Here is a 25,644-nt window from a genome sequence, read left to right on the forward strand (position 1 = left end):
AATTGTTTAATTACTTGCACTTAGACAATAAAAATATACGGGCCCTAAGCTTTTCTTTCCTACAAGTTTCTCTTTCCTACATTTTCAAATATTTTATTCTATCACTTGTGTTCCTTATGGATTTAAATTGTCGAGAGTAAACCCAGATATATAAAGCGTATCACTTTAATTTTATCAATATTGAAAATAATTATCCATGTACTTTAGAAAGAAAGTTCTCGAAATAAATGGTACTTTCACATACTTCAAATACACGTGGCACGCCAGTGAAGGTAAGGGGGACATATTACACGTACCTAGAAATCCAGGGTTTTATTCTAATCCACAATCATGTACAAAGTAACTGGAGTTAACGTTTATCCATGTCATGTGATCGTCCAGTCAATGTCAAAACTAATCCCTACAGCATTCCTCTCCAGTGTGATTGAGGAAGGATGATTAATCCAAAATACTTGTCTGACACTGATCAATCTTCTAAACCTTTACACTGGAAAGACCGCTAACTGAAGGGGTTAGTTTTTGTAGTTTCTCTATATGTTTAAACTAAAATAATATGTTGTCTACGTTGCATGGGTTGGGGTTCTTGTAAGAACACACGTACGTGCACAAATCACAATAAGACTATCAACAGAAACAAAGAAGTGCTATTTATTGTGCATGTGTATGTGAACTGTGATCGTCGCTAACAAGTAACTGGCTTTCCGTTGATTCATTGTTGAGCTCCAGTGTTCTTGTAGAATAAAATGATCACATCTGAAGAATGTATAAATCTTTGAATTATTTAAGTACATTTTTTGGCAGCAATTCTTGCTATCATCTGCCTCAGTGTTAAAAGGTCCTCATATGTGCCTATAAAAACATAATTTAATTGTATATGATACTAATTACCTAGATACGTCTTCAAACACTATGTTATGACCCATTATGATATTAATAAACAAATAGATTATATTATTATGAAACCTTATCCAGCTGTAAATAACGTACGTATTTTAAAATGAAAACTTTCCCAGTCGAGATTATTGGACCTTCATGTTTTCTTATATATATAAATGCCCGGCTCCATGGCTAAATGGTTAGCGTGCTGGCCTTTGGTCACAGGGGTCCCGGGTTCGATTCCCGGCAGGGTCGGAAATTTTAAACATCATTGGTTAATTTCGCTGGCACGGGGGCTGGGTGTATGTGTCGTCTACATCATCATTTCATCCTCATCACGACGCGCAGGTCGCCTACGGGTGTACAATCAAAAGACCTGCACCTGGCGAGCCGAACTTGTCCTCGGACACTCCCAGCACTAAATGATATGAGAAAAGGACTGGATCAGAGTTAAGGCTTTTTGCGGATGATTTTAAGCTGAGCTCTATCTCGATAGCTGCAGTCGCTTAAGTGCATCCAGTATCCAGTGTTCGGGAGATAGTCGGCATAGGCCTACTCTCGAAAAAAGGCCCGTTTTTTACAAGTTGTTATACGTCGCACCGACGCAGATAGGTCTTATGGTGACGATGAGATAGGAAAGGGCTAGGAGTGGGAAGAAAGCGACCTTGGCCTTAATTAAGATACAGTCCCACCATTTGCCTGGTGTGAAAATGGGAAACAACGGAAAACCATTTTCAGGGTTGCCGACAGTGGGGTTCGAACCCACTATCTCCCGAATGCAAGCTGATAGCTACATGACCCAAACCCCGCAGCCACTTGCCATCTTCATATAAAGTAGAATGATGCAGAAATGTCAACAGACGGGTTTACTAAATAACATTTTTACTTGTATCAAGAGTCAGCAAATTTCAGAAGTCGAAATCGTAATAGTGACATGGTGTGAGGTGAAGAGACTTGAATCTAGCGGACTACAGCTGTGGTAGGCACTCAACTCAGCAGCGTTTGCCTGATTTCAGGTATGTTCACTCAACGTACACCACCATCACATCGCACCAAGAACAGAGAAACTTACTTTATGATGGATTTTTTAAATAAAACCTTCTATTGATGAACCGTAATGTGGTGCTCAGGAGTATGTTAGAAGCTGCGTCCAACAATAAAACTATTTGCATGCACTATGGAACACTAGGTTTAAACCATTCCACGCCATATACTCAACACAATTAGCTGTTCGGGGCAAACGTCGGAAGTTTATAGCCCTGTATCAGGCTTTGATAAGGAAACTTTATGTGGGCAAGGGTGAGTGAGGATTCACGTGACTTTTCGATTTTTTAATTATTATTCTCCAGAACGTTTTAATGCCTTATTTTGGACAGCGTGCAGATATTATACAAACTGTCATACTTGACTCCAACAGATTAAAATGAATTATAATAAGCGCATTAACGTAGTGTTCATGTACATCTCCTCGCAAAACCCATCTGAATTCGCCCGCAAAGCTGTCTAATTGGCAAACTATAAAATAACAACGGCGCGAAATACTTTTTTTTTTTGCTATTATTTGTCAGTATGCAACCCCTCTAACGCTCATATGCCCGGTTCACATCGTTTACAATCATCCTGTATATTTCTTTATAAAGTGAACAGACTAATAAAATAAACATTTGAGAATATGGTCAATATTTATAAATAGCAGATTTGTTTGGTGTTCTGATTCATAATTGGCTACGGTACTTAAAACTACAGAAAGCAGGTACCTGTAACACTGAAAAGTGAGTGTAACATACTTCGCACTGATTAAGAGCCCACTGCTTCAGCACAGGCTCTATTAAATTCGGCTTCAGATATAGAGATGATGATGATCATGATCATGATGATGATGATACGGAGGAGAACAAGGATGAATAATAATAATAAGAGGTTTCAGTTTAACGGCCTGACATGCTGATCATAAGAATTTTACAAAAAATTAACATAGGAACAACTTTTTAAAAAAATAAGAAGTTTCGGTTTATGGGCTTGACGTACTGATCGTAAGCATTTTAGGCAAGAAGATGAATGTCTTGCTAGAAAAGAAAAGTTCTTATAAGACAAGAAAATTATGGACTATCTAGACCTCGAAATATAATGAATGAGTCGGATTTTGTTTATTAATTGAAATCCTGCCTTTGCTGGCGAGACTTAGTGTTTACAATACACTATGTGTCCCGGTATGGGCTGGAGCAATTTTGTTACTTTCATTCATCTGCCCCAGTCGTATCCTTGGCTTTTTGACAACATGAAAGTGACTGGGGGTATGCGGGATGCTGCTATTGTCATTCCTTCTGCAGTCAGTCCCTGCTACGAATGATGTGAAAATGTTGTTCATAGGGTCGGTTGGTGCATTCATTTCAGTGGGCTTGGCAGACTGATATGTAATAGCAAGTTCTGGGTCAGTGAGGAAACCAGCGGGAAACTACCTCACTCCTCATTTCCCTAGTACCCCTCTTCAGTGATGCCTAGGCCATCTATGACAGCTGATGGTGATGCTGTTGAGGATCCAACCAGCCTTCGGGCTGCGGACTGAACATACATACATACATACATACATACATACATACATACATACATACATACACAAGTGAAATCAGCATGGAAAGATAGAATGAAGTATTATACTATGTAGAACAGAAGTTCTCAATTTTTTCCAGTGTAAACTAAACGTAATGTGGTAGAACCATTGGCGAAAATATATTTATGAACCCGTACCACTGTATAATAAAATATACTGTACATTTTTGATTACAGAACTAAAAATTCAATTTTGGTGTGAAGTCCTGAACTTATTTAGAGGAAAAAACTCTTGTCTGATTTCAATCGAATTGAGATAGGTCAGGTACAACATTTGACTCGGCTCAACTCTGCTCGGATGATTGAACGCTACAGAGCAAGTGAGGAAGCGGAAACAGGCGGAGCGAGAGAGACAGGTGTAGGAAAGAGAGAGACAGCGCTATTGCTCAAAATCGAGGACTGGGGAGTCCTGGACTCTGGTCAACCTATCGAAGTCTTGTTTCGCACCTTGCACCGCGCAATGCACCCTGAGACGCCCTGCTATAAACCTCTCTCACATAAATAGTTGTAAATGACATCAAAAATGTCCTTTATGAAAAAGAATATATTGTTCTTCTTGCCAGTCTGACATGTCTATTACGTTAAAGAACTTCGGCACTTACCTTAGTGTTCCGTCGCAGAAGAGTGACGACTTCAAGGATATTCCTTTATGTTTCATGTCATTGTATTTTGTGTTTATTCTAGTATATTTCATAACACCCAAGATTAGCTGAGAAACCATATATTAGGAAGTTTATTTTGTATGATTACATTTGTTCATTTAATTCTACAAGGACACTATATCTTTTAAGTTAAATATATGCCTCAGAGAAATCACTTAATACTTTAGAAAAACGAAAAATCAATATTTTCCAATAAAATTTAAACCCAGTATGTTACACATGTGTGTAGGCTTCGTAGATTCTTACCTTTGAAATAACATGTGTGTTTCATTTCCTCAGACTCAGGTGTCCTGGGAGGATGGTGGTTCGGTGCATCTCCTTCTTCGCCCGACAGCAACTTCTTGCGGGTACATAACGCGTTCCCGAACCGTCGTTTGTCGGATAACGCGCTTATGATGCCACCTAAGATCCGCATAGCACCATCGTGTGCGTCCTCTCCAGGAGGTACGCCTGGGGGTGGATTGCCCATTCGACGTCACTCCAGCATCGGTCCGCAGGAGCGGCGAGGATCAACGGTGAACCTTTCCCCGCCCACAGTGAGTACCAGTTACTTTAACTACCTCCGTTACTTGCTCCATTAAAGTTGTATCTCGCAGTGACTCAGCTGTACACTGCAAGGGACTTGCTTGATGACAAATTATATTAACATTACATTCGCTAGGAAGCTTATATAACGTCTCAAGTGAGATTTTTTGAGTGAATCGCATCGCGACTGGTAATGAAAATGAGAGTAACTTAAGAAATGAAATCAGCTTTAGAGTTGTTGTTGGTGACAGTAGTGATTATTATTTAGGAGAAAATTCAACAAGGTAATCATGCTCTCTTAACTTGAATCGTAGCAGACCCTCCTCCAAAATGAGAGCACTGGGATTCGCCTTTTAGTCATCCCTAACGACAAGCTAGAACTAATATCAATGTATTCTATTCCCAACCAACATGATTGCCTGCATACATAACACGAATTTACAACTTTTATATAGCAGAGGCTTCGGAGCTAAATTAAACAGACCCCTCTTAAGACAAGAACTATTTTAAAAAGGCAAGACGTTATTATTATTATTATTATTATTATTATTATTATTATTATTATTATTATTATTATTATTATTATTATTTGCGTTAGACAGTTTTTCATGTAGTTTCAAGCATATCGTGGTTAATTTTTATATGAATCCACTATTAAGTGGTATATTGTCCCAGTAAAAAGATACTCTATATTTTTGAGCTCTGATGTCCATTATGAAGTTATACAGTAATCAACTTCAAAGTTGCTGAAGATGGCCCCGTAATTCCTGTAGAAAGCGCCCCCAACGACTTCCTTGTTTGCTTTTTTGTAAGTACAGTGGAGTGGATATAATTAAACATGCACAATAACATATTTCAAATCACAATTTGTCCATGGTTTAAGAAACCATCTGTTGGTAACGATACCGCCTCCTAGCAAGTCTCTTGTAGTGCGTACATGCGTAAACGATAAATCAAGGTTACACATTTATAATTAGTTTTATTTCTTATAGAATAAATAAGTTAAATCTCACATTCCATTATGCTTGAAGAATTATGAATATTTACAGACATGTAAAACCACAAAATAACTCTATACACAGTGCACATCGCAAAGAGATTTATGTTAAATAACAGAAAGTCAGTACAGAACTGTACTCCCAGTACCTACTCTTTACAAACCAAAATTAGATTTATAGACCTAGCGATCAAGACATCCTTCCTTTTAATAGACTGAAACTATTACACCCTAAGGAGTATAGATTCTTATTGGGTAGATAAGTGAAATTATTTTAGCTCTTCTTACACCTGGAACAATATATTCATCAACGACTAAGTTATCCTTTTTAATAAAAGTAATTAACAGCTATATCATTTAGTCTTCTTTACAAGCAAAGCACATTCACATTTTTGCTCTGCCATGTGTGACTGACCGGCTCTAATCACTGGTGATATACATCATATGAGGTTATTTTGGTTTCTGAATGTTCTAATTAGTATTCCCTTGCTAATTCTCAAGATAGGAATTTCAGTCAGGTAAAATGCATGAATACAATTTCAGCTACACAGAGGCATTCCAGATACTATAGCAAACCCATTGGTTAATTTTGGAGTAGTTATTCTCATTGAGAGACAGAAATTTTTCAAACCTGTTCTTATCAGAAGAAAGATATTTACTTATTGTGTATTGCTCGTAAACCCACCACGATATGTCTTAAAGTACAAATATAAGTATGTTAAGTACATTTTTGGTGGTGCTGGTGGTGGGAAGTTCCACCCTTTCTTAATTCTAATCAAAGAAGAAAGGGAGAGACATCCACCCTCCGAAGAATGAGGATGTTGTGAAAAGGAAGTGAAAGATCATCAAAGACACGAAAACAATAGCCGACCAAGAGAGGTTAGACAGGAAAGATAAAAGTGATAAGCCTAGCACAAGAAGTCGAGGCCATTCCAGATTCATATAAGGACCCATGGTCGCTAATTTACGCTTCCGAGTTGAAAGCTGCTAGGGGGTGGACTAATCGGGTTTACCGAGAAAGTATTCTGTGCCACCACCCACACGGCATTTCTACTCGGGACTACTCGGACTATTTACTTTTCTCGAGTTAGTTCTTGGCGTCCGAAGTAGGGGCGGGGTGGGGAGAGAGGAAGGTAGAAATTAGAAAGGAAATATGTTCACATTTCTCAAAAGTGTTCACTTTTCCTCGTACATTCTTACTATCATTGGAGTTCTCTACATCTGATAAGATACGTGTTAGGCTTTCATGGAAGGTATCACACTGATAGGCAAAAATTGTGTAATAATCCCGGAATACTTCATCTACCATTACCGAGGGAGTTAGTCGTACTTTTAGGGGCACGCAGTTGTAAGCTTGCATTCGGGAGATAGTGGGTTCGAACCCCACTGTCGACAGCCCTGAAAATGGTTTTCCGCGGATTCCTATTTTCACACCAGGAAAATGCTGGGGCTGTACCTTAAGTAAGGCCATGGCCGCTTCCTTCCCATTCCCAGCCCTTTCCTATCCCATCGTCTCCATCAGACCTATGTGTGTCGGTGCGACGTAAAGTAATTTTAAAAAAATAACTATCGCTTGTTTCGTATGGCCCATGAACAGTTTGGTTATCCCTGGTTGTAGTGTTTACTGCGAGTGGCAGCAGAAGCTATGAGCTCGCTGCAGGCACTCCCGCTGTATGACAGCTCCTTTGTGCCCCAATTAACAGAAGACAGTTCGTGACAGTTTACCTGGCCTTTCCTCAAATTGGCTACCAGTGTCTTGCTTTGTTTTGAACGTAACTGGCTGCGTCTAACAAACTCGCATTCTCTTATTAAAATTTCCCTTTACAGAGAGCTTGTATATCATTACCAAGATATAATAGCTTCCTGCCTGGCTAATCAGAATTCGATTCGCGGCTTGCGATATATTTAACGCAGATAATTAAGTAAAGAATCGAGTTGAACACCCACACTCGGCCATATGAGAAGTAACTATGATTTGATGATGGTGGTAGTGATTATTGCTGTAAGGTAATCGGGAGATTGTAGGTTCCAACACCACTATCGGTAGCACTGATTATTATCGTTTTCCGTGGTTTCCAATTTTCACACCAGGTGAATGCTGGTGTGTGTCTTAATTAAAGTCCCAACCACTTCTTTCTAACTTCTACCCCTATCCTATCCCATCGTCGAACAAAGCAAACAGCGAAGTTATCTCCGTACAGGCCATGAAGGCCATGGGAGGGGTGGAATGTAGAGTGGGGTAGAGTGGTTAGCTCTATGCCCAGCCGCCTTTGCCCCGAGGAATTAACCTGCTACTGACTTTTGGTGTAGGCTGAGTGAATTTCAGGGCTACGTGCACCTCCAGAAGTCAAAATCTCGTTTCTTAATATTTTCGACTTCCCGACAGGGAATAGAACCTACGTCCTTCCGGGTGAACCGAACACGCCTTCACTCGGTGCGATGTTAAACCACACTTAAAAAAAATATTTGAGGCAAAATTCAGTGTGATAAGCACCTAATATTAAGAGAAAGAACAGATCTGACGTTTCAAAGAGCAAAGACGTCAGAGAGGAAGAAACGGGAAGGGCTGGGAACGTTGTGAAAATAAATCACGCCTCTCCCTGTAAACCTAGCGAAATGAAATTAAAGAACCTGGCACAAATAAGTGTAACTAATGCCAGACTCAGATAGATGGCTCGTGCTCGCCAACACATGCTCTCAATTTGAGAGCCAGATGGTATCGTGGATGTAATCTACTGTACGCCCACACCCAAGATGGATTCTTTGTCGTACTGAGATGGAAAGTAGTCTGCATACACCAGTTAACCCTGCAAGAGATTCCGAGCGAATTGGCCGTGAGGTTAGCCGTGAGCTAGCATTCGGGAGATGTGGGTTCGTACCCCACTGTCGGCAGCCGTTAATATGGTTTTCCGTGGTTTCCCATTTTCACATCAGGCAAATGCTGGAGCTGTATCTTAATTAAGGCCACGACAGCTTCCTTCCCATTCCCAGGTCTTTCCTGTCCCATCATCGCCATAAGACCTATCTGTGCCGGTGCGACGTAAAGCAACTAGCACATCATTCATGACAATGACTGACTTTTTCCTCACAAGAAATGTTATTATTGGCGTCGCTCATACCTCACTTACTTTTATTTTCAAAGCCATCAGGACTGAAATAGATTGTAAGATAAGTAACAAACTTGTTCTAGCCTGTACCAGAAGACGTCATGCACTGTAAAATTACATTTCACCAGAGATGAATCAAGGCTTAAATTTATCGCAATTGAAGAAAATCCATTTAGCCAGTCCGACGTTTGTACAGTAGCTACTTGCAAGCTTGTGCCGGGTGACGCTGTGAGTGTAAGCCTTCAAATTCCAAACTGATAACAGATTCAGTGATAGAGAGCGATGTGCTCTCAGTTCAAGTAACTGAACTGACTAGAGAAATGAGGTTAAATATCTCGCTTGGTCATCCTAGGTTATATTCCATAATTTCCTACTCTTACTCAGTAAGCAGTGGCAGTACTACTTGTAAGTTGAAAAATCTCGGCTGTTTACGTAGAATTTTAGAATTCATATTCTTTAACAATTTGCTTTATATCTCAGCGACACAGGTAGGTCTTATGGTGACGATGAGCTAAGAAAGGGATAGGATAAGTGACCGTGGCCTTAATTAAGGTACATCCCCAGCATTTTCCTGTTGTGAAAATGTGAAACCACGGAAAACCCTACTCAGAACTGCCGATAGTGGGGTCCGAATACACTATCTCACGAATGCAAGCCGATAGCTAAGTGACCCAAACCGCGCAGCCACTTGCTCGGTAAATTCAACTTTTACTATGATGATCACCAACGCTTGAAACATAACGTACTTTTTAAAACCAAAGTTTGTCCCATAGATTGCTAAGGACAAGTGATCAAATATTCCCCATTATAACATAAGCTTCATCGTTCGGCTCCTTGGATGAATGGTCAGCGTTCAGGACTTCGATCCATAGGGTTCAGGGTTCAATTCCCAGCCGGTTCGGGGATTTTAATCGCATCTGATTAATTCTTCTGCCTCGGGGACTGGGTATTTCTGTTTGTCCCAACACTTTCTTCTTCATATTCAGACAACACTCCGCACTACCAACCACCACAGAAAAATGCAATAGTGATTAGATCCCTCCACATAGGGTTGGTGTCAGGAAAGGCATACGGCCGTAAAACAGGACCTGTGACACAGGTCACACCCGCGATCCCACAGGTGTTGGAAATGCGGTAGAATAATAAGATAACATGAGCTTATTCAATGAAAAAGAAATTCTACAAATAGACAAATGCAGTATCTTAGCTTATTGTCCAGTAAAAATATTGAATAACATCTAAAGAATTCTAAAATCATATATAATATAATAAATTAGACAAAGAGCCAATTTCTCAAGCCTCCTTCCACCAATATCACCAAACGAACAACGCCCATGCGTTTGCCAGGTTTAGAACCACGGCTGCCATGGTTAGAAATCTGTGACTATGTCACTCATCTATCACGCCCACTTTTTACAAATCCTAGATTTAAAGCCGAGGGAAATATTTCGTTAGTGAGAGTCGTATTAGCGAGTCCTCAAGATCTACAGAATATAATTTATAATACTTATGGTTGTAATAGACTTATTTTAATTCCATAGATTTGTATATAGAATAAAATAGAATACTCTCGTCCCCCCCAGTTACGGATCACCTGAAACTGGGTGCGTTTGTGTTTTGTGTTTTGATACATGTATATTACAACATCACACATTTACAATTAAACTTATTAACTATTTCAATCTAATTTCTAAATTGCAGCTTTTTATTTAAAGTTTATTTATTTATTTTGTCCTAGACGTTAACAAACTTATATAGTCATACCCTCCCTAAGTTGTATTAGTGCTTAATTATCTCATCAGTCGTTATAGTATTATCGTACATTTACATCACACATTCTGAATAAATTGAATGACTGAGAGAATGACCGAGTGCTTATATGAATTGGTGAGTGAATGATTTCATGACTGAATTGTGCTCGTTCATGAATGAATGAATGAATACACTTCTCACCCAGTCACGGATAGCCACCAACTGGGAAGAGAGCATTCATGATTGAGGGGATGAGTGATAGAACTGTATAAAAAATACATAAAAGGTCCTCTCTCCTAGTTACGGATAACCACCAACTTGGGAGAGAGTTTCATGAATGAATGAATGAATGAATGAATGAATGAATGAATGAATGTTATCATTCAATTTGCACGCAGTTTAACAGTTAACTTAAGAAAAAAGAATAACGACACTACAGTACAGCAATTTATGTATAGATGTTTATAAACAAATTCTCTATTGTAAGTTAATGACTAAACTGAAGAAATGGTATTTGCTGAATTTCTACAATTATTCAAAAAAGGCAGAAAATAAGGACATGCACTGTGTAAATTAAGTTATTTTGTGGTTCAAAACTACTTCTGTTGGATATTTTACACAAAAGAAACGGTAAAAAAGATGTTCCGAACTCATTTAATACACAACCCTCTGTGTTGCAGATTTCAGTTCGAAATTGATGTTATGTTTTTGTTTAAATTTAATTCTGTAAGAATACTTTTTTATGAGGGTGTGTATTAATGAGGGTAAAAGATGTCTTGTTTTTCAGAGGCCTGGTGACGCATTACATCATTTAAAACTATATTTCGGTACGAGTATATTGATATAAAACTAACTGATGTCTAGAAAAGATGTACTGTAATTATAACACTACGATTATTGGAGAGAGAGAGAGATGGTGCAAGCGTCTCTCATGAAAAGAAACGCAAGTCTGCAGAGCTACGTCTTCTCAATATACGATAGCAAATGCTGAGAGAAATGTTGAATAAATTAAGCAAGTAGATTTACATAGTAAATCAAAAGAATACATAATCTAGTTCCACTAAAGCTGGTACAAACAGAACAGCACCGGCACTTGAATAGTTTAAAAGAGGTGTTTGCTACTAGGTACCAAAATCTGCATTCGACCTGTGTCCTTTTTCAGCTTCAGAAAATAAAGTATACAATGAATTTATTAACATTTATTCTACGTTCCATTTGCATCCGGTGTTTCACAATGCATACATGGTCCATTCCGGTAGTATGTTCCATATCAGCGTCGACCACTCTTACGTTTGAATTGTCCCTGTTTTTGGTGCGGCATTTATTTACCACTTCAGTTTATGCTTACACAGAAAGTGGGGCTGGATAAACATGTACGAACATAGTTGTTATACTTGTCATTGCCCGGCTCCATGGATAAATGGTTATCGTGTTGGTCTTTGATCACTGACGCCCCGGGTTCGATTCTCTGAAGTGTCGGGAATTTTAACCATAATTGGTTAATTCCGCTGGCACTGAGGTTGGGTCTATGTGTCGTCTTCATCATCATTTCATCCTCATCACGACGCGCAGGTCGCCTACGGATGTCAATTCAAAAGACCTGCACCTGGCGAGCCGAACTTATCTTCGGACACTCCCGGCGCTAAAAGCCATACGCCATTTCATTTCATTTACTTGTCGTTAACTCAATGCACCTACAGGGTCCGTTCGGAGGCGTAAAATATTCACGATTCCCTGCCTGTCTCCCCTAGCTTAGTCTCGCTATTTTTCCATTTATTATTTTTTTATTTATTTATCTAGATCCCAGGGAATCACTGGAGAGGTGGAGGGAATATTTTGAACATCTTCTCAATGTAAAAGGAAATCATCCTGGTGGTGGTGCGAACAGCCAAGCTCATGGGGAGGAGAAAAGTGATGTTGGTGAAATTATGCTTGAGGAAGTAGAAAGGATGGTAAATAAACTCCATTGTCATAAAGCAGCAGGAATAGATGAATTTAGACCTGAAATGGTGAAGTATAGTGGGAAGGCAGGGATGAAATGGCTTCACAGAGTAGTAAAATTAGCATGGAGTGTTGGTAAGGTACCTTCAGATTGGACAAAAGCAGTAATTGCACCTATCTATAAGCAAGGGAACAGGAAGGATTGCAACAACTATCGAGGTATCTCATTGATTAGTATACCAGGCAAAGTATTCACTGGCATCTTGGAAGGGAGGGTGCGATCAGTCGTTGAGAGGAAGTTGGATGAAACCCAGTGTGGTTTCAGACCACAGAGAGGCTGTCAGGATCAGATCTTCAGTATGCGCCAGGTAATTGAAAAATGCTACGAGAGGAATAGGCAGTTGTGTTTATGTTTCGTAGATCTAGAGAAAGCATATGACAGGGTACCGAGGGAAAAGATGTTTGCCATACTGGGGGACTATGGAATTAAAGGTAGATTATTAAAATCAATCAAAGGTATTTATGTTGACAATTGGGCTTCAGTGAGAATTGATGGTAGAATGAGTTCTTGGTTCAGGGTACTTACAGGGGTTAGACAAGGCTGTAATCTTTCACCTTTGCTGTTCGTAGTTTACATGGATCATCTGCTGAAAGGTATAAAATGGCAGGGAGGGATTCAATTAGGTGGAAATGTAATAAGCAGTCTGGCCTATGCTGACGACTTGGTCTTAATGGCAAATTGTGCCGAAAGCCTGCAGTCTAATATCTTGGAGCTAGAAAATAGGTGCAATGAGTATGGTATGAAAATTAGCCTCTCAAAGACTAAATTGATGTCAGTAGGTAAGAAATTCAACAGAATTTAATGTCAGATTGGTGATACAAAGCTAGAACAGGTCGATAATTTCAAGTATTTAGGTTGTGTGTTCTCCCAGGATGGTAATATACTAAGTGAGATTGAATCAAGGTGTCGTAAAGCTAATGCAGTGAGCTCGCAGTTGCGATCAACAGTATTCTGTAAGAAGGAAGTCAGCTCCCAGACGAAACTATCTTTACATCGGTCTGTTTTCAGACCAACTTTGCTTTACGGGAGCGAAAGCTGGGTGGACTCAGGATATCTCATTCATAAGTAACAGACATGAAAGTAGCAAGAATGATTGCTGGTACAAACAGGTGGGAACAATGGCAGGATGGTACTCGGAATGAGGAGATAAAGGCTAATTTAGGAATGAACTCGATGGATGAAGCTGTACGCATAAACCGGCTTCGGTGGTGGGGTCATGTGAGGCGAATGGAGGAGGATAGGTTACCTAGGAGAAAAATGGACTCTGCTATGGAGGGTAGGAGAAGTAGAGGTAGACCAAGACGACGATGGTTAGACTCGGTTTCTAACGATTTAAAGATAAGAAGTATAGAACTAAATGAGGCCACAACACTAGTTGCAAATCGAGGATTGTGGCGACGTTTAGTAAATTCTCAGAGGCTTGCAGACTGAACGCTGAAAGGCACAACACTCTATAATGATAATGTATTTATTTATTTATTTATTTATTTATTTATTTATTTATTTATTTATTTATTTATTTATTTATTTATTTATTTATTTATTTATTTATTTATTTATTTATTTATTTATTTAATGCGTTTACCGTCTAGGGTTGGTTTTTCCCCTGGACTCAGCGAGGGATCTCTGCCGCCTCAAGGGCAGTATCCATGAGCATGAGATATTTGGTCGGATATACAACTGGGGAGGAGAACCAGTACCTAGTCCAGGCGTCTTCACCTGCTAAGATGAACAGGGGCCTTGTTGGGCATGGGAAGATTGGAAGGGATAGGAAAGGAAGAGGGAAGGAAGCAGCCGTGGCCTCAAGTTAGGTACCATCCCGGCATTTCCTGGAGAAGGAGTAGAAAACCACGAAAAACCACTTGGAGGATAGGTGAGATGGGAATTGAACCCCCTCCGTCTATTAAGTTGACCTCCCGAGGCTGAGTGGACCGAGTTCCAGTCCTCGTACCACTGCACCACAGGGGCGGATTATTATTATTATTATTATTATTATTATTATTATTATTATTATTATTATTATTATTATTATTATTATTATTATTAATAACAAGAATGAATTTACAAAATTATTAAAATTATTACACACTGGACAAAGTGAAACTTCATTAGCCCCCTACCTCGAACTCCTAGAAACTGAGCTTACAGGCAATTTTGCCCCTCGGTGTGTAAGCACACCAATTTCTTAAGTTGGTGATGATAAATACTCCGATGAGGTAATGATTTATAGTTACTTGCTAGCTGTTGGGTTCAATTCAATGTCGCTAACGATACAATTTAGGGACCCTACTTGCCGATACGACGTGATACAGGTTGGCACTACGTAGACATGATTTTTTCGTGACTTGCGAGAGTACACGATTCTGCCACTGCCGTATTGTGAAAATCACTAGTGTTACATTTGTGGGAGTAAGTGAAGCATATTTTCTTTTTCTGTAGGATTGTAAATATGTGTGAGTAATACGGTCTCAGTAGAATTGTGGCATGGTCGAATAATGCATTTAATAACGCAGTTGTGTTTAATAACAAACGCAGCATTTTATTAATATGGTCTTACTTCGTCCATTTCGTAGGTGTAGAATTCAACTAGGACGTACAAGAAGCTAGAAAAATCTGCAAGAACACCTCCGAAAAGGAAAGCAACGTTACTTCCTCTATAAAGATCACTTCAGTTCAAATGGAAGGAAATTTAGTTATCAACCTAACCTAACCTAACCTAACCTAACCTTGGCTTGTCTCGACATTGGTACGGTTGGTAGACTTAGCCTTTGTGTATTCTTATTGACTTATGGCATATCTACATGTAATATATTTGCTGGTGTGTATTATTACAGCGTGGTTTCTCTTCAGTCCGATCAGTGATAGCAAATTTCAAAAAGGGGAGCTGAATTATTTACACAAGGCAAATACAGTTGTAGTAATTGCATATATCAAAATAAAGGAAGAAACATTAAATTGAGTGAGAGCGAGAGAGTGTTTTTATTTCCTTAATTCCTCAATGAGCATGAAAACCGACTTAATTATGAATATCTTGATTGATCATTTTGTAGGTAAAGGAACCTCCATTATTTATATATCGAGGTTAGAATGTTGATGGTTATCTCTCGTGATTTCAGTATGTAACTAGTCAAGTTGGCAGCAGTGATGAGCCTTTTAAAAAAGACAACAGTCGACTATATTTGCTTTTCAGTATACTGTATAACCTTGTGTGCCGAGTGATACAAATATTTTTGAAAGCTAGAGAGAGAAGGGCAGGAGGGAGTTAATCGAAGTTCGTATTTCTTGCGGGGCTTCACTAGGAGTTACCCAGCTCTAACAGTAAATCGAATGTCAACAAACAGCTGATGTTTATGTCAACACAGCTCACGTCTTTCCTCCATGCATGGTCAGTCTCTACGTTCTGCCTCCATTCCCCGTGACCTTCAAGTAAGCAGTCAGGGACATGAAGTCCAAGCAGTAAATTGAAGTCGTTGTTTGGTTTTTATTTTTTATTTCTTGTATGGATGGTTTGACGCTAGATTTCAGGACCTTGCGTTTTGAAATAAGAAAATGTTTGTACATGGCCTTCTTATGACACGTTGCTGATGCCATTGGCATTTCAAGGTGCGATACTTCTAGACTACTGTAAGAAATAAATTGAATAAGCAGAGAAAAATTAACTTCCTAGGGAATGCATCATTCTATTGGAATATTTCCGAATTGGATAAAACTAGCAAAAGAATAGTTCTTTTGGTGCTTCTTATAATTTTTTCACTATTTCTCTATTCGCTTTACGTCGCACCGACACAGACAGGTTTTACGGCGACGATGGGATAGAAAAGGCCTAGGAATGGGAAGAAGCGGCCGTAGCCTTAATTAAGGTACAGCCCCAACATTTGGCTGGTGTGAAAATGAGAAACCACGGAAAACTATCTGCAGGGCTGCCGACAATGGGGTTCGAACGGACTATCTACCGGATGGACGCTCGCAGCTGCGCGTCCTAACCGCACCAAAGACTTTAAATATTGCTTATCTAGACTCACAGAGCGCGCTGATGCTATGAGGAATATTGAACACATTCGCGCATCGTCATGTTGTAGGCACTTCAGCTTTGAATGCATAGTTAGCACATGTTATTTCCAGTTCCTTTCACATTGAATCGTGTCTGTTAGTGGATCTGCTGTATTATTATAAGTGAAGGTGTGATAATATATTGCCAATTTTGTCAGTGAATAAGGGCTTTTGCAGTAGTTAAACTGGTGGGAAATATTAAAGGAGAGTTAAGTTAGGTCTTACCTGTGGAGTGGAAAATTATTCAAGGATGGCGAACCCTTGTGCAGCTTTTAATATGTCTTCTCATAAATTGATCTGTTATGAAATTATTTTCAATTACTATAATAATCGTGAATTAAACAGGCTATAGGACGGTGGATTCAGAGAACGTGTGGACATGAAATTTTGAATGTATAGGTTTCTTATTCTAGGCCTTTTACCAATTTATTGAGGGATGAAATAAACAGCTATTCTCAAAAAACGAGCATATTTTTCTTACAGATTGTGTTCCGGTACTAATAAATGGAAAAACACGGGCTTAGAATGAGGAAAATGTGGTTGATAAAGCTACATTAAACCTGTCTAGTTTTAGGGCAATGTACTTCTTCAGACTATTAAACATTATCTGAAAAATGATGTCTTAATTTCTCTGTTTTCACACCTGTTTTATGATGAAATAATAGTTAAATATGCTATTCCGAACATTTTTACTAGGCCTAGGTCTATAAAATGCTCATTACAAGCCCGGTATATGATGGGTTCTTTTTCTGTTTTCGGGGACTGTTCTCTTAATTTAATTTAACTGAATGTAATTCTTCAATAACAATGCAAAATAGATTCAGATTTTATGTGTGCACTGTAGTTGGTGTAGGCTGTGTCTTTCATTATCAATTACTTCGGAATGGCTAAGTTTCCCTGAGGCCTTAATGAGGCATTGTCGGACATTTACCGAGAATCGATGTGAAAGAACACACAGACTTTCACACATCACGGTCCATTTTTACCACTTCAGACTTCGGATTACTTCCCTGTATACAACTTATGCCTGGCAATTGATTTAAAATTAACAGTTCAGTGTTCTTTGTTTGCGAACTGACGAGAGTATCCGTACGAATCTTCTGTTTCCTATTGCGGTCCCTTTTTAAAATATGTTCGATTTACCTAATTAACATTCGTTCTTACCGTATTATCTCGTGTCATATGAATAACATGAACAGATGTTTTCATGCGTGTATTAATGTAAGTTAATGCATGTATTCCGTACTACGATGTACTCGGCGAGCTCAGGAGTGCCCTCAACATGGCGGTACGCGCATGAACATCTCTTCCCCAGTCACATGCTACTGCGCAGCCGACGGTGTAGGCCCTTGAACCGCGCGGCCAACTCGCCCGGTACTTCTTGTAAAATAAATGTATATAATTGCATCTTTGTATACTTAATGCGTGTTTTATATAGCGCGAGTAGGGAAAGGTTCTTTTTAAAAATTCTAATGAAGAATAAATAGCTCCCTTGTGACCATTGACTGATGACTGTGAGTGATGCAATGCGTCATCAAGCTAGCGCCTCAGGGGCACACACAGGTCTCACTAGATATCCTACTCGTAGGGCGGCCTTCACTACACCTCAGTGACCAGGGAAGGCTCCACTCTCTCGGTACCATCGACGTATGTAAGTCACCCGTGTGCGTCCGTCCTGCTCTCTCTGTATTTACTCTTCTTTTCCAGTTCACAGACTACAGGATGAGGAATCGTCACCTTGCACACCATCTTCGAAACGCGACAAAAACTATGAACTTATTGTTTACGTTAATGAGATTGGCATCTTTTAAAATATGATCCTCATCGTCACTTTCACTCATTTTACTGTCACGTCTTTTTCTTACGTAAGGAAATGTACGAACTTAATTTCAGACGAAATCAGTGTTCAGGATGGTATGATGTGGTATGTTTCCATATAGCAATAATACAATCTAAGCCCAAAATTGTTTGAGTTACGAATGCCGATACTGTAAATGATACTGTAAGGATATTGGAATATTTAGACTGATATCTTCCATGATTTTTATTTCTTCAAGCCGAAAAAACACGTAATTCGACGGCATTATCATCTACAGGCTCCTACAGTGTTTTAGGTGGCCTAGAGTTATGTTCTTGAGAACATTCCGTACTAAGTGGGTAAATGCTGAAGTATACATCATTTTGCGTATTTTGGTCTCTAATATTACTCTGTCCAATGAATCGTTGCTAGGAGTGTTAGTAGAACATTTGTAATTAAAAAGTGCGGTTGACTTCTCCATGATATGCCAGATGCTTTAATGACACAGCAGATTCACGACCATCGCTACGGCATAAGCATAATTGGCTTCAATTAATTCCACTTCTTCGACTACCATACTTTCTACAACGATTGTAACACGTAAGGAGAATTGTGCCAGGATAGCTTAGCTATGCTCCATTTGATGGTCTAAGACAGGGCCCCTCAGGGTGCACGCACCGGTGCATTGCGCGATGCGAGATGCAAAACACGACTTCACTACGTTGACCAGAGTGCAGACTCTCCTCCCCACCCCCTTCCCAGATTTTGAGCAATGGCGCTGTCTCTCTCTTTCCCTACGCCTGTCTCGGTCATCCCGCCTCTTTCTCCTCCCCCACTCGCTCTGCAGCGCTCAATCATCCAAGCGGAGTTGAGCAGAGTTTAATTGAGTCGCCCAGAGACAAAACACTGGTCCGAACCAAGCCGAGTCAGACCGATGTATGGTGCACAGAACCTCTGCACCTCTGTTTGCACACGTCAAATTTTGGGCGTTTGAGAGGCTCTGGTCTAAAAGGATGTATAAAAAATCGTGAGAACAGTTCGTGGCAGTACAGAGTAACGATCGTACCGAACGAAGGGCCTCTCTAAGTACGAGTTCCTACTGAGTTGTTTTCGGATCTCTAAATTTCAAGTCAAGCAGGATAGTTTTCCATATAATGCCATTATATCTTTCCACTTGTCCATTACTTTCTGGATTGTGCGGTGTGGTTAGACTGGTAGCAATGCCACGTTCGCGAAGAAAACTCGCAAGATCACGAGATAGGAAAGTGCCACCTCGGTCTGAATGAATGTGAGCTGATGGTGGCACACTTACGTCTTGGCAAACAAAGCCGAAAGGAAAACGATAAAACTCACCACAATATTTAGAAGGTTTCTTGTATTTGTTGGCAGTGATCCTTTGAAATCTAAGCACGGAAGCAGACCTTATAGTCTTGACGCCTTAAAGACCATGGCTACCAGGTGACGATCAAACGACGATGGAATACGGACTGCCTGGCCGAGGTGGTAAGGAGCTCTAGCTTGGATATAAGATGTGCTGGCAGCTAATGGTGGAGAGGATCCATCCAGTCTTCGGGCTGAGGATTGAACATACATACAAGAGCGGGCATGGAGGCATACAGGTCGTGATGGTGGTGGTTATAATTTTAAGAGGAAATAGGCTACAACTAGGCAACCATCCTCTATTAGCACTAATCAAAGGGAAAAATGGAAGGGATCTGACACTTCTAAAAATGATGGTATCGGACAAAGAATGACCAGGGCTGTGAAGGGCGTGAAAATGATAGGCTCCCTAGCACTCGGAACCTAATAGCGTCGGGGTCGGAAAAGAACAAGTGTTGACCAAGGGAGAGTGAATAGGACGAATGAAAGTGAGGAGCCTGGCACAAGCAAGTGGAAGCAATGCCAAACTTCAGCTAAATGGCCCCCGTCGTCGCCAACTCACGCTCCCAAATTGAGAGCCCGTGGGGCCCTTTTAGTCGCCTCTTACAGAGATAGGGCAACCGTGGGTGTTATTCTACCACCCCACCCGTAGAGGTTTAGAGGCACACAGATTTCGGGTGGTATCCTGGAACATATCAATCCATATTTGCAGCAACTGGTCCCATAGATCGTGAAAACTCTTCCGTTCCAGAAGTTGCGCCAGACATGTTCTGGCAATCGCATAGGCAACGGAAGAGCAGCAATGGTGCGGACACATTCCTGAGATATCGTTTATGTGAGTGGCCAAACATGTTCCTGCTGGAAAATACCGTTGGAAGCTCTGTCATGACGGGGAGCATATGCGGCCGCTGCGTGTCCTGTACATATCCGTGTGCTGCCATGTCCCTCGTGTGGGTGATGGCCCCTCACATCAGCAGTGGAGGTAATATCACACCACAGCAAAGAAAGGATTAAGGCGTTCACCACGAGGTCTGCAGGCACGACATGGTCATCGACAGCGCACAAAGAAAACCTGGTTCCAGTCCGTAGCAGTCCAGATTTGTCGTTCATGACCCCACTGTAAACGGAGACGACGATGCTCGAGTGCAAAAGGCAGAACACGTAATGGGCATCGTGTGACTAAATTTCCTTCAGCCAAGCGCCTGAACTGATTGAGTAGATCAGGCATGTCAAAGTCACACGCATGCCAGGCGAGCTGCGTGAAGGGTGTCTTTGCTCCCGTACGGTCTCGGTTGGCATACACTGACTCGAGTGGAAAAATTCGAAGGAGATGCGTTAGGGGCGCACAGTATTCCTTCCTTCATTGCGAACGATGTGCGCTACCTCTCAGTGAGAACTGCCCTTCACCAATATCATTAATAATACACTGTATGCTGTTAATTAACATAAAATAATAATAAAAACATTATTGCCAATTGAACTGTAGACTTTATACTGTATATATTACACACATTAACCAAATATTAAACGAAGAATCAAATTATGACATGTTTAAGACACGTAAATTAATAAATTAAGAGTGTTATAGTTGACAAAACAAAAGAGTAACGAAATTAAAATATTTCGGTGAACACTTGTCTACACTCTGGTCATAGTGGTTTCACTTCCTCTGAAAGATAAAATGTAAGTTGCTTAAAAGCGACCCATATGTTTACTAATTTCCTGAACCCTGTTGACATTTTCTGGCAATAATTCGGTCAATGTTAGGCTTTATGGTGATGGCAGATACTATTTTCATTACTGGATTGAGATGTATGTTAGCCGAGATCGGGATCGAGATTTGATCTTCATCCTGGAAAAGAACTTTTCACATCTGTAAGTACTTCCAAAGATTGACAAGATTTCTTGTTTTTAAAAAAGCCGGTATTTGGAACTATAACTACCGTTGTTTGGACATTATTGTTCCGTGTTCTCCTAACAAACTACTATTTTTAAACACACCACTTAAGCATGCTTACAGCTTTGAAAGTACCTCGTAGTTCCGCTATTAACTTCAGCTTCTCATCACCAGTAATACCACTGTCCACTGTACTGATGTGCATGATACAGCCCATAATGACGTCTAACAATAAGCTTTTACAGACGACAGTACGCTAAGTCCTGAGCTTCTCCTTCAAGTTCGCGATTTAGGAAACAGTGCGACCATTCCGGGTCAAATTTAAGGTAACTTTTCCTCTTACCACTGTCGTCTTACATTGTTCTTTTGTTTCACGTGGTACGAAGAGATCTGGTTTATTCATCCCTACTGTGAGCGAAAGTTCTATCAGTTCAACTCCCCTCCCTCCCGCCTATAGAGAAGTTCTGCCCGCACGCGTACGAGGTCATTTCTAGACCGTGCGATGTCTTTCATTTTTCATTAAAATGCTATTTATTCGGGGCGTCGACCTAAGAAGATCTTTTGCCCCTGCGTGTATTTGGAAATGGCGGAAGGGTAAAGTGTTGAATGTGAGGAAAGGATCATTAAAGACGACACAAACACCCAGTCCCCAGGCCACCGATATTAATCATTTACAATTAAAAACCGGCCGGGAATCGAACCCGGGTCCACCGGGTGACGGGCGGACGCGTTGCCCCCTACACCGTGGGGCCGGACGTGCGATGTCTTACTGCGGGCACAGTTTGACATGCCTGGAGTAGATACAGGGGCCTGTAACCATGGTGCTGCATATGCCTGGAATGCGGACACCGTAACAGTTCAACTGGTCGTGCTTGTCGGAGAATCAGATGATACTCTCTCCTGGTAGTCCTTTGAAGGTGTCTTGAACCCAGTTACCGTGTGTGCGTACCCTCAAGTATCTATTGGTCCTACACCCTTCTGGGCCTCGAATGGACGACCCACGCATAAGAATGCCTCCGCGTAACCCGGTAAACAACTACGGATGAGACTATAGTGAAGAGCGGCTCGGAATGCCTAATGGGCTTCGAACGGCTCCCCTCCTACTTTCTTGGGGGGCTGGTACGTTCGCAAGAAGAAAAAAAACAAAGACTTAAGATGGAGCCTTATATAATATGAAAGTAGGATCTCTGGGTTCAACTGGATACTGCTTAGCACTACTACAAATGACAAGAATCATATAATGGGGGTTACGAAGACTAATTTATTCAGAATTAAGACATTAAAAAAAGAACAACCCTATACAATGAACTCTCCGCATATAGGAGGAAAAGAAAATAATTAACACTTTAAATTGACTCGCCTGAGGGCACGTCTGCACAAAGGTATAATTGAGGTTTTGCGACCAGTAACGTCTATCTTCCCTCATTAGTTTCGTACCTTTGTCTTTAAATTTATTATTCTGTCGATCACACCGTGTTAATCTGTGCTGATGTCCCCCTACATAATACATTATATTCTTAGCACGTAATTAACCGGTCCCTACACTACATGATTGCCATATTAAAAAAATATATTTACATAATACACAAACAAAGACACACATACCACTGAGCTAGACCCCGGACTCCTAGTCTGGCACCAAGACTACAACGTTGAACATCGGTTCTGTTTGATCTCAAAGTAATACACACTAGCACTAAACATAATCATATATACACATCATGTATAAAATGGGGCCATTCCTGTAAGAAAAACATGGTTATCAATATTTTCTGCCCCAGCGCAAGCTTAATGGAAGCTTGCACAAGGTAACCCATTCTGACCTGGGCTCGAACTGGACGCCTTTCGGACTGAGAGGTGCATGTCTGAAATCCCTAAATTATCTACGGTCTCATACTACCGGATATTGGGGATGGTCTGTAATCATTTATTAACTACCTTCTAACTCACCCTGATATTATCATTTACATAAGTGTTCTTAGCCGAACCATTTAAAATAAACGAACAGGCGCGGTGTGAAAACCCAGAGCCCCGAGTCTTTAACTACAGTAATACGGCAGGGCCGCTTTGTTGCGGGAGAGCGAAGCAAAAAAAAAGGAAGGGAAGGTCATTCGTGCTCTTACTGTCACTCATTCATTGGCTACGCGGGATTCCTGACCCCTCTCAATTACAACAGCCAGCTCTCCTTTCCCGGAGACCATATTTCTGGCCCACTTCATTTGTTTATTTGATCTTACCGCAGAATTCCCAAGAAATACTCATTTATTCTCTACCCTCTCATTCTTATCGTAGAGCGCCGAATGTGGGCAACATCACTTCCGAATGATCTTATCGTAAAACTATCTGAGCATTCGGCCCTCTCATTATGTCTCATATCGCGTATCTTCTTTCCTTGGGCATAGGACTCTCATGATTCCTCTGTTGCACGCTTCTCATTCTCTTCGCTCATCGGCCCAAAAAATATGTATATTTTATATTTTGACCATACGTTAAAGACTCCAGCCTCTCTGTGTCGCACCCCGGTTACAGATAAAAACACTCCAGACAATTCTGATCAAATAATCAAGAATCACGGAAAACTCGCAAATGGTCCCTCACAATTACCTAAATAACCGAATGTACCTCTCTCAGCCGGGACTTCTTTTCTCTTGCTGCACATGCCCTAATCATATGTATAAACTACGCATGCATTGTCTGACTGACCAATGGGTTTCCCCAGCATATACGATAGCCATATCGGACATTAACTAACAACCTTTGGACATGGTCTTCCCTGCTCATCAACACTATTGTTCCAACCACCCCTAGGGGAACTCGAAATATTCTTCTATCCTTGTTTCCCATACTTGCTAGGATATTCTACATATTACTAATAATGACCCCTCACGAAAACTAATCACTAAGGAAGAAATGGGTCGTCCGGGGAGTTAGCTCCATTGAATTTACGTTAAGATGATAAAGACCAATAAAATCCCCATATTAGGACATGCATTACTTTACAACATTTAGGTATTACAAAGGAAAAGCTCATCCTATGACCCCGGTTATACATTATCGTGCTAAGAAAATTACATTTTGACATCAACTCATCTGTTTGGTGGCCGTGGTTTTTCCTTCCACGGGAGACCCATGGCGGAGCTTACTGCTGCATGGCCTCAGCGCTGGAGACGAGCGTGTTGTCCTTAGACCCTGGTCCACACAAGTCCGTCATCCTGGTTCGCTCGTTCACTGCTACAATCTTAAAGTAATCCAAAGGGGTAACACTCCATAACTCGTCACACGGTCCTCGGTTTACCGCCACATACACAGAGAATTTACACAATAAACAGGCAGGTCATTCTAATCACAGGTGGGTGCATTCACAGCATGAATCAGGTGGCTCACGGTACTTGAGAACCCTGACTCAAAGTAGCGATTTGGATGATACCAATTTATTGATACCACGTACTCATTTAGGACGGCATTGTCCATAGCCGACTCCCGCTACTCGTTCATAAATTATGCTCGCAGCTTAATTAATTGACACGCGGGACTGAGACATTTGCCTAGGCTCGCTTGGCTATTACTTGACTTCCCATCTACACTTCACAAGGCTTTTATAATTCACGGCCGCGACGGACACAATAACTCTGTCTTAGTAAGCGGTCAATAGGTTTCGGACTGTAAAAATTGGAACACAATGTAACACACTGTCCTCTCTCAACGACCCGCTAGGAATTGTGTCCAGCGAGGGCCAGCCCGGCCTTTATTATCTTCACGCCGGAAGACTGGGGGCGTAGATCTTTCACGGTTATTTAAGGACAACAGCTCCTTTCATCCCACGAATTCAAGACATTTAAATGGTGCGTGTTGTAACCCTCTCTTTCATCTTCCATTGAACCAGGTGCGATCGACCTGCGATCGGCAGTTCTCACGTAATTTGATTCCCGTCTTTGATTATTTCATTAGCATCCTTTGGTGGGTGGAGTCATCTTTGAGCGCGATTCTT

At 40.7% G+C, this 25,644-nt stretch overlaps 1 protein-coding gene across 1 annotated transcript in view; it reads left to right on the forward strand.

Annotated features, from left to right (window-relative positions):
- bma (SCY1-like protein bma) overlaps positions 1-25,644 on the forward strand; it is a 1,798,985-nt gene that overhangs the window by 1,669,652 nt on the left and 103,689 nt on the right. Inside the window, exons 14-15 of the mRNA XM_068227755.1 lie at positions 4,434-4,684; positions 18,170-18,232. Coding sequence (XP_068083856.1) covers positions 4,434-4,684; positions 18,170-18,232 — 314 coding nt within the window. The remainder of the gene's footprint in view (positions 1-4,433; positions 4,685-18,169; positions 18,233-25,644) is intronic.

Source organism: Anabrus simplex, chromosome 5, assembly GCF_040414725.1.
Source record: "Anabrus simplex isolate iqAnaSimp1 chromosome 5, ASM4041472v1, whole genome shotgun sequence".
Taxonomy (NCBI): domain Eukaryota; kingdom Metazoa; phylum Arthropoda; class Insecta; order Orthoptera; family Tettigoniidae; genus Anabrus; species Anabrus simplex.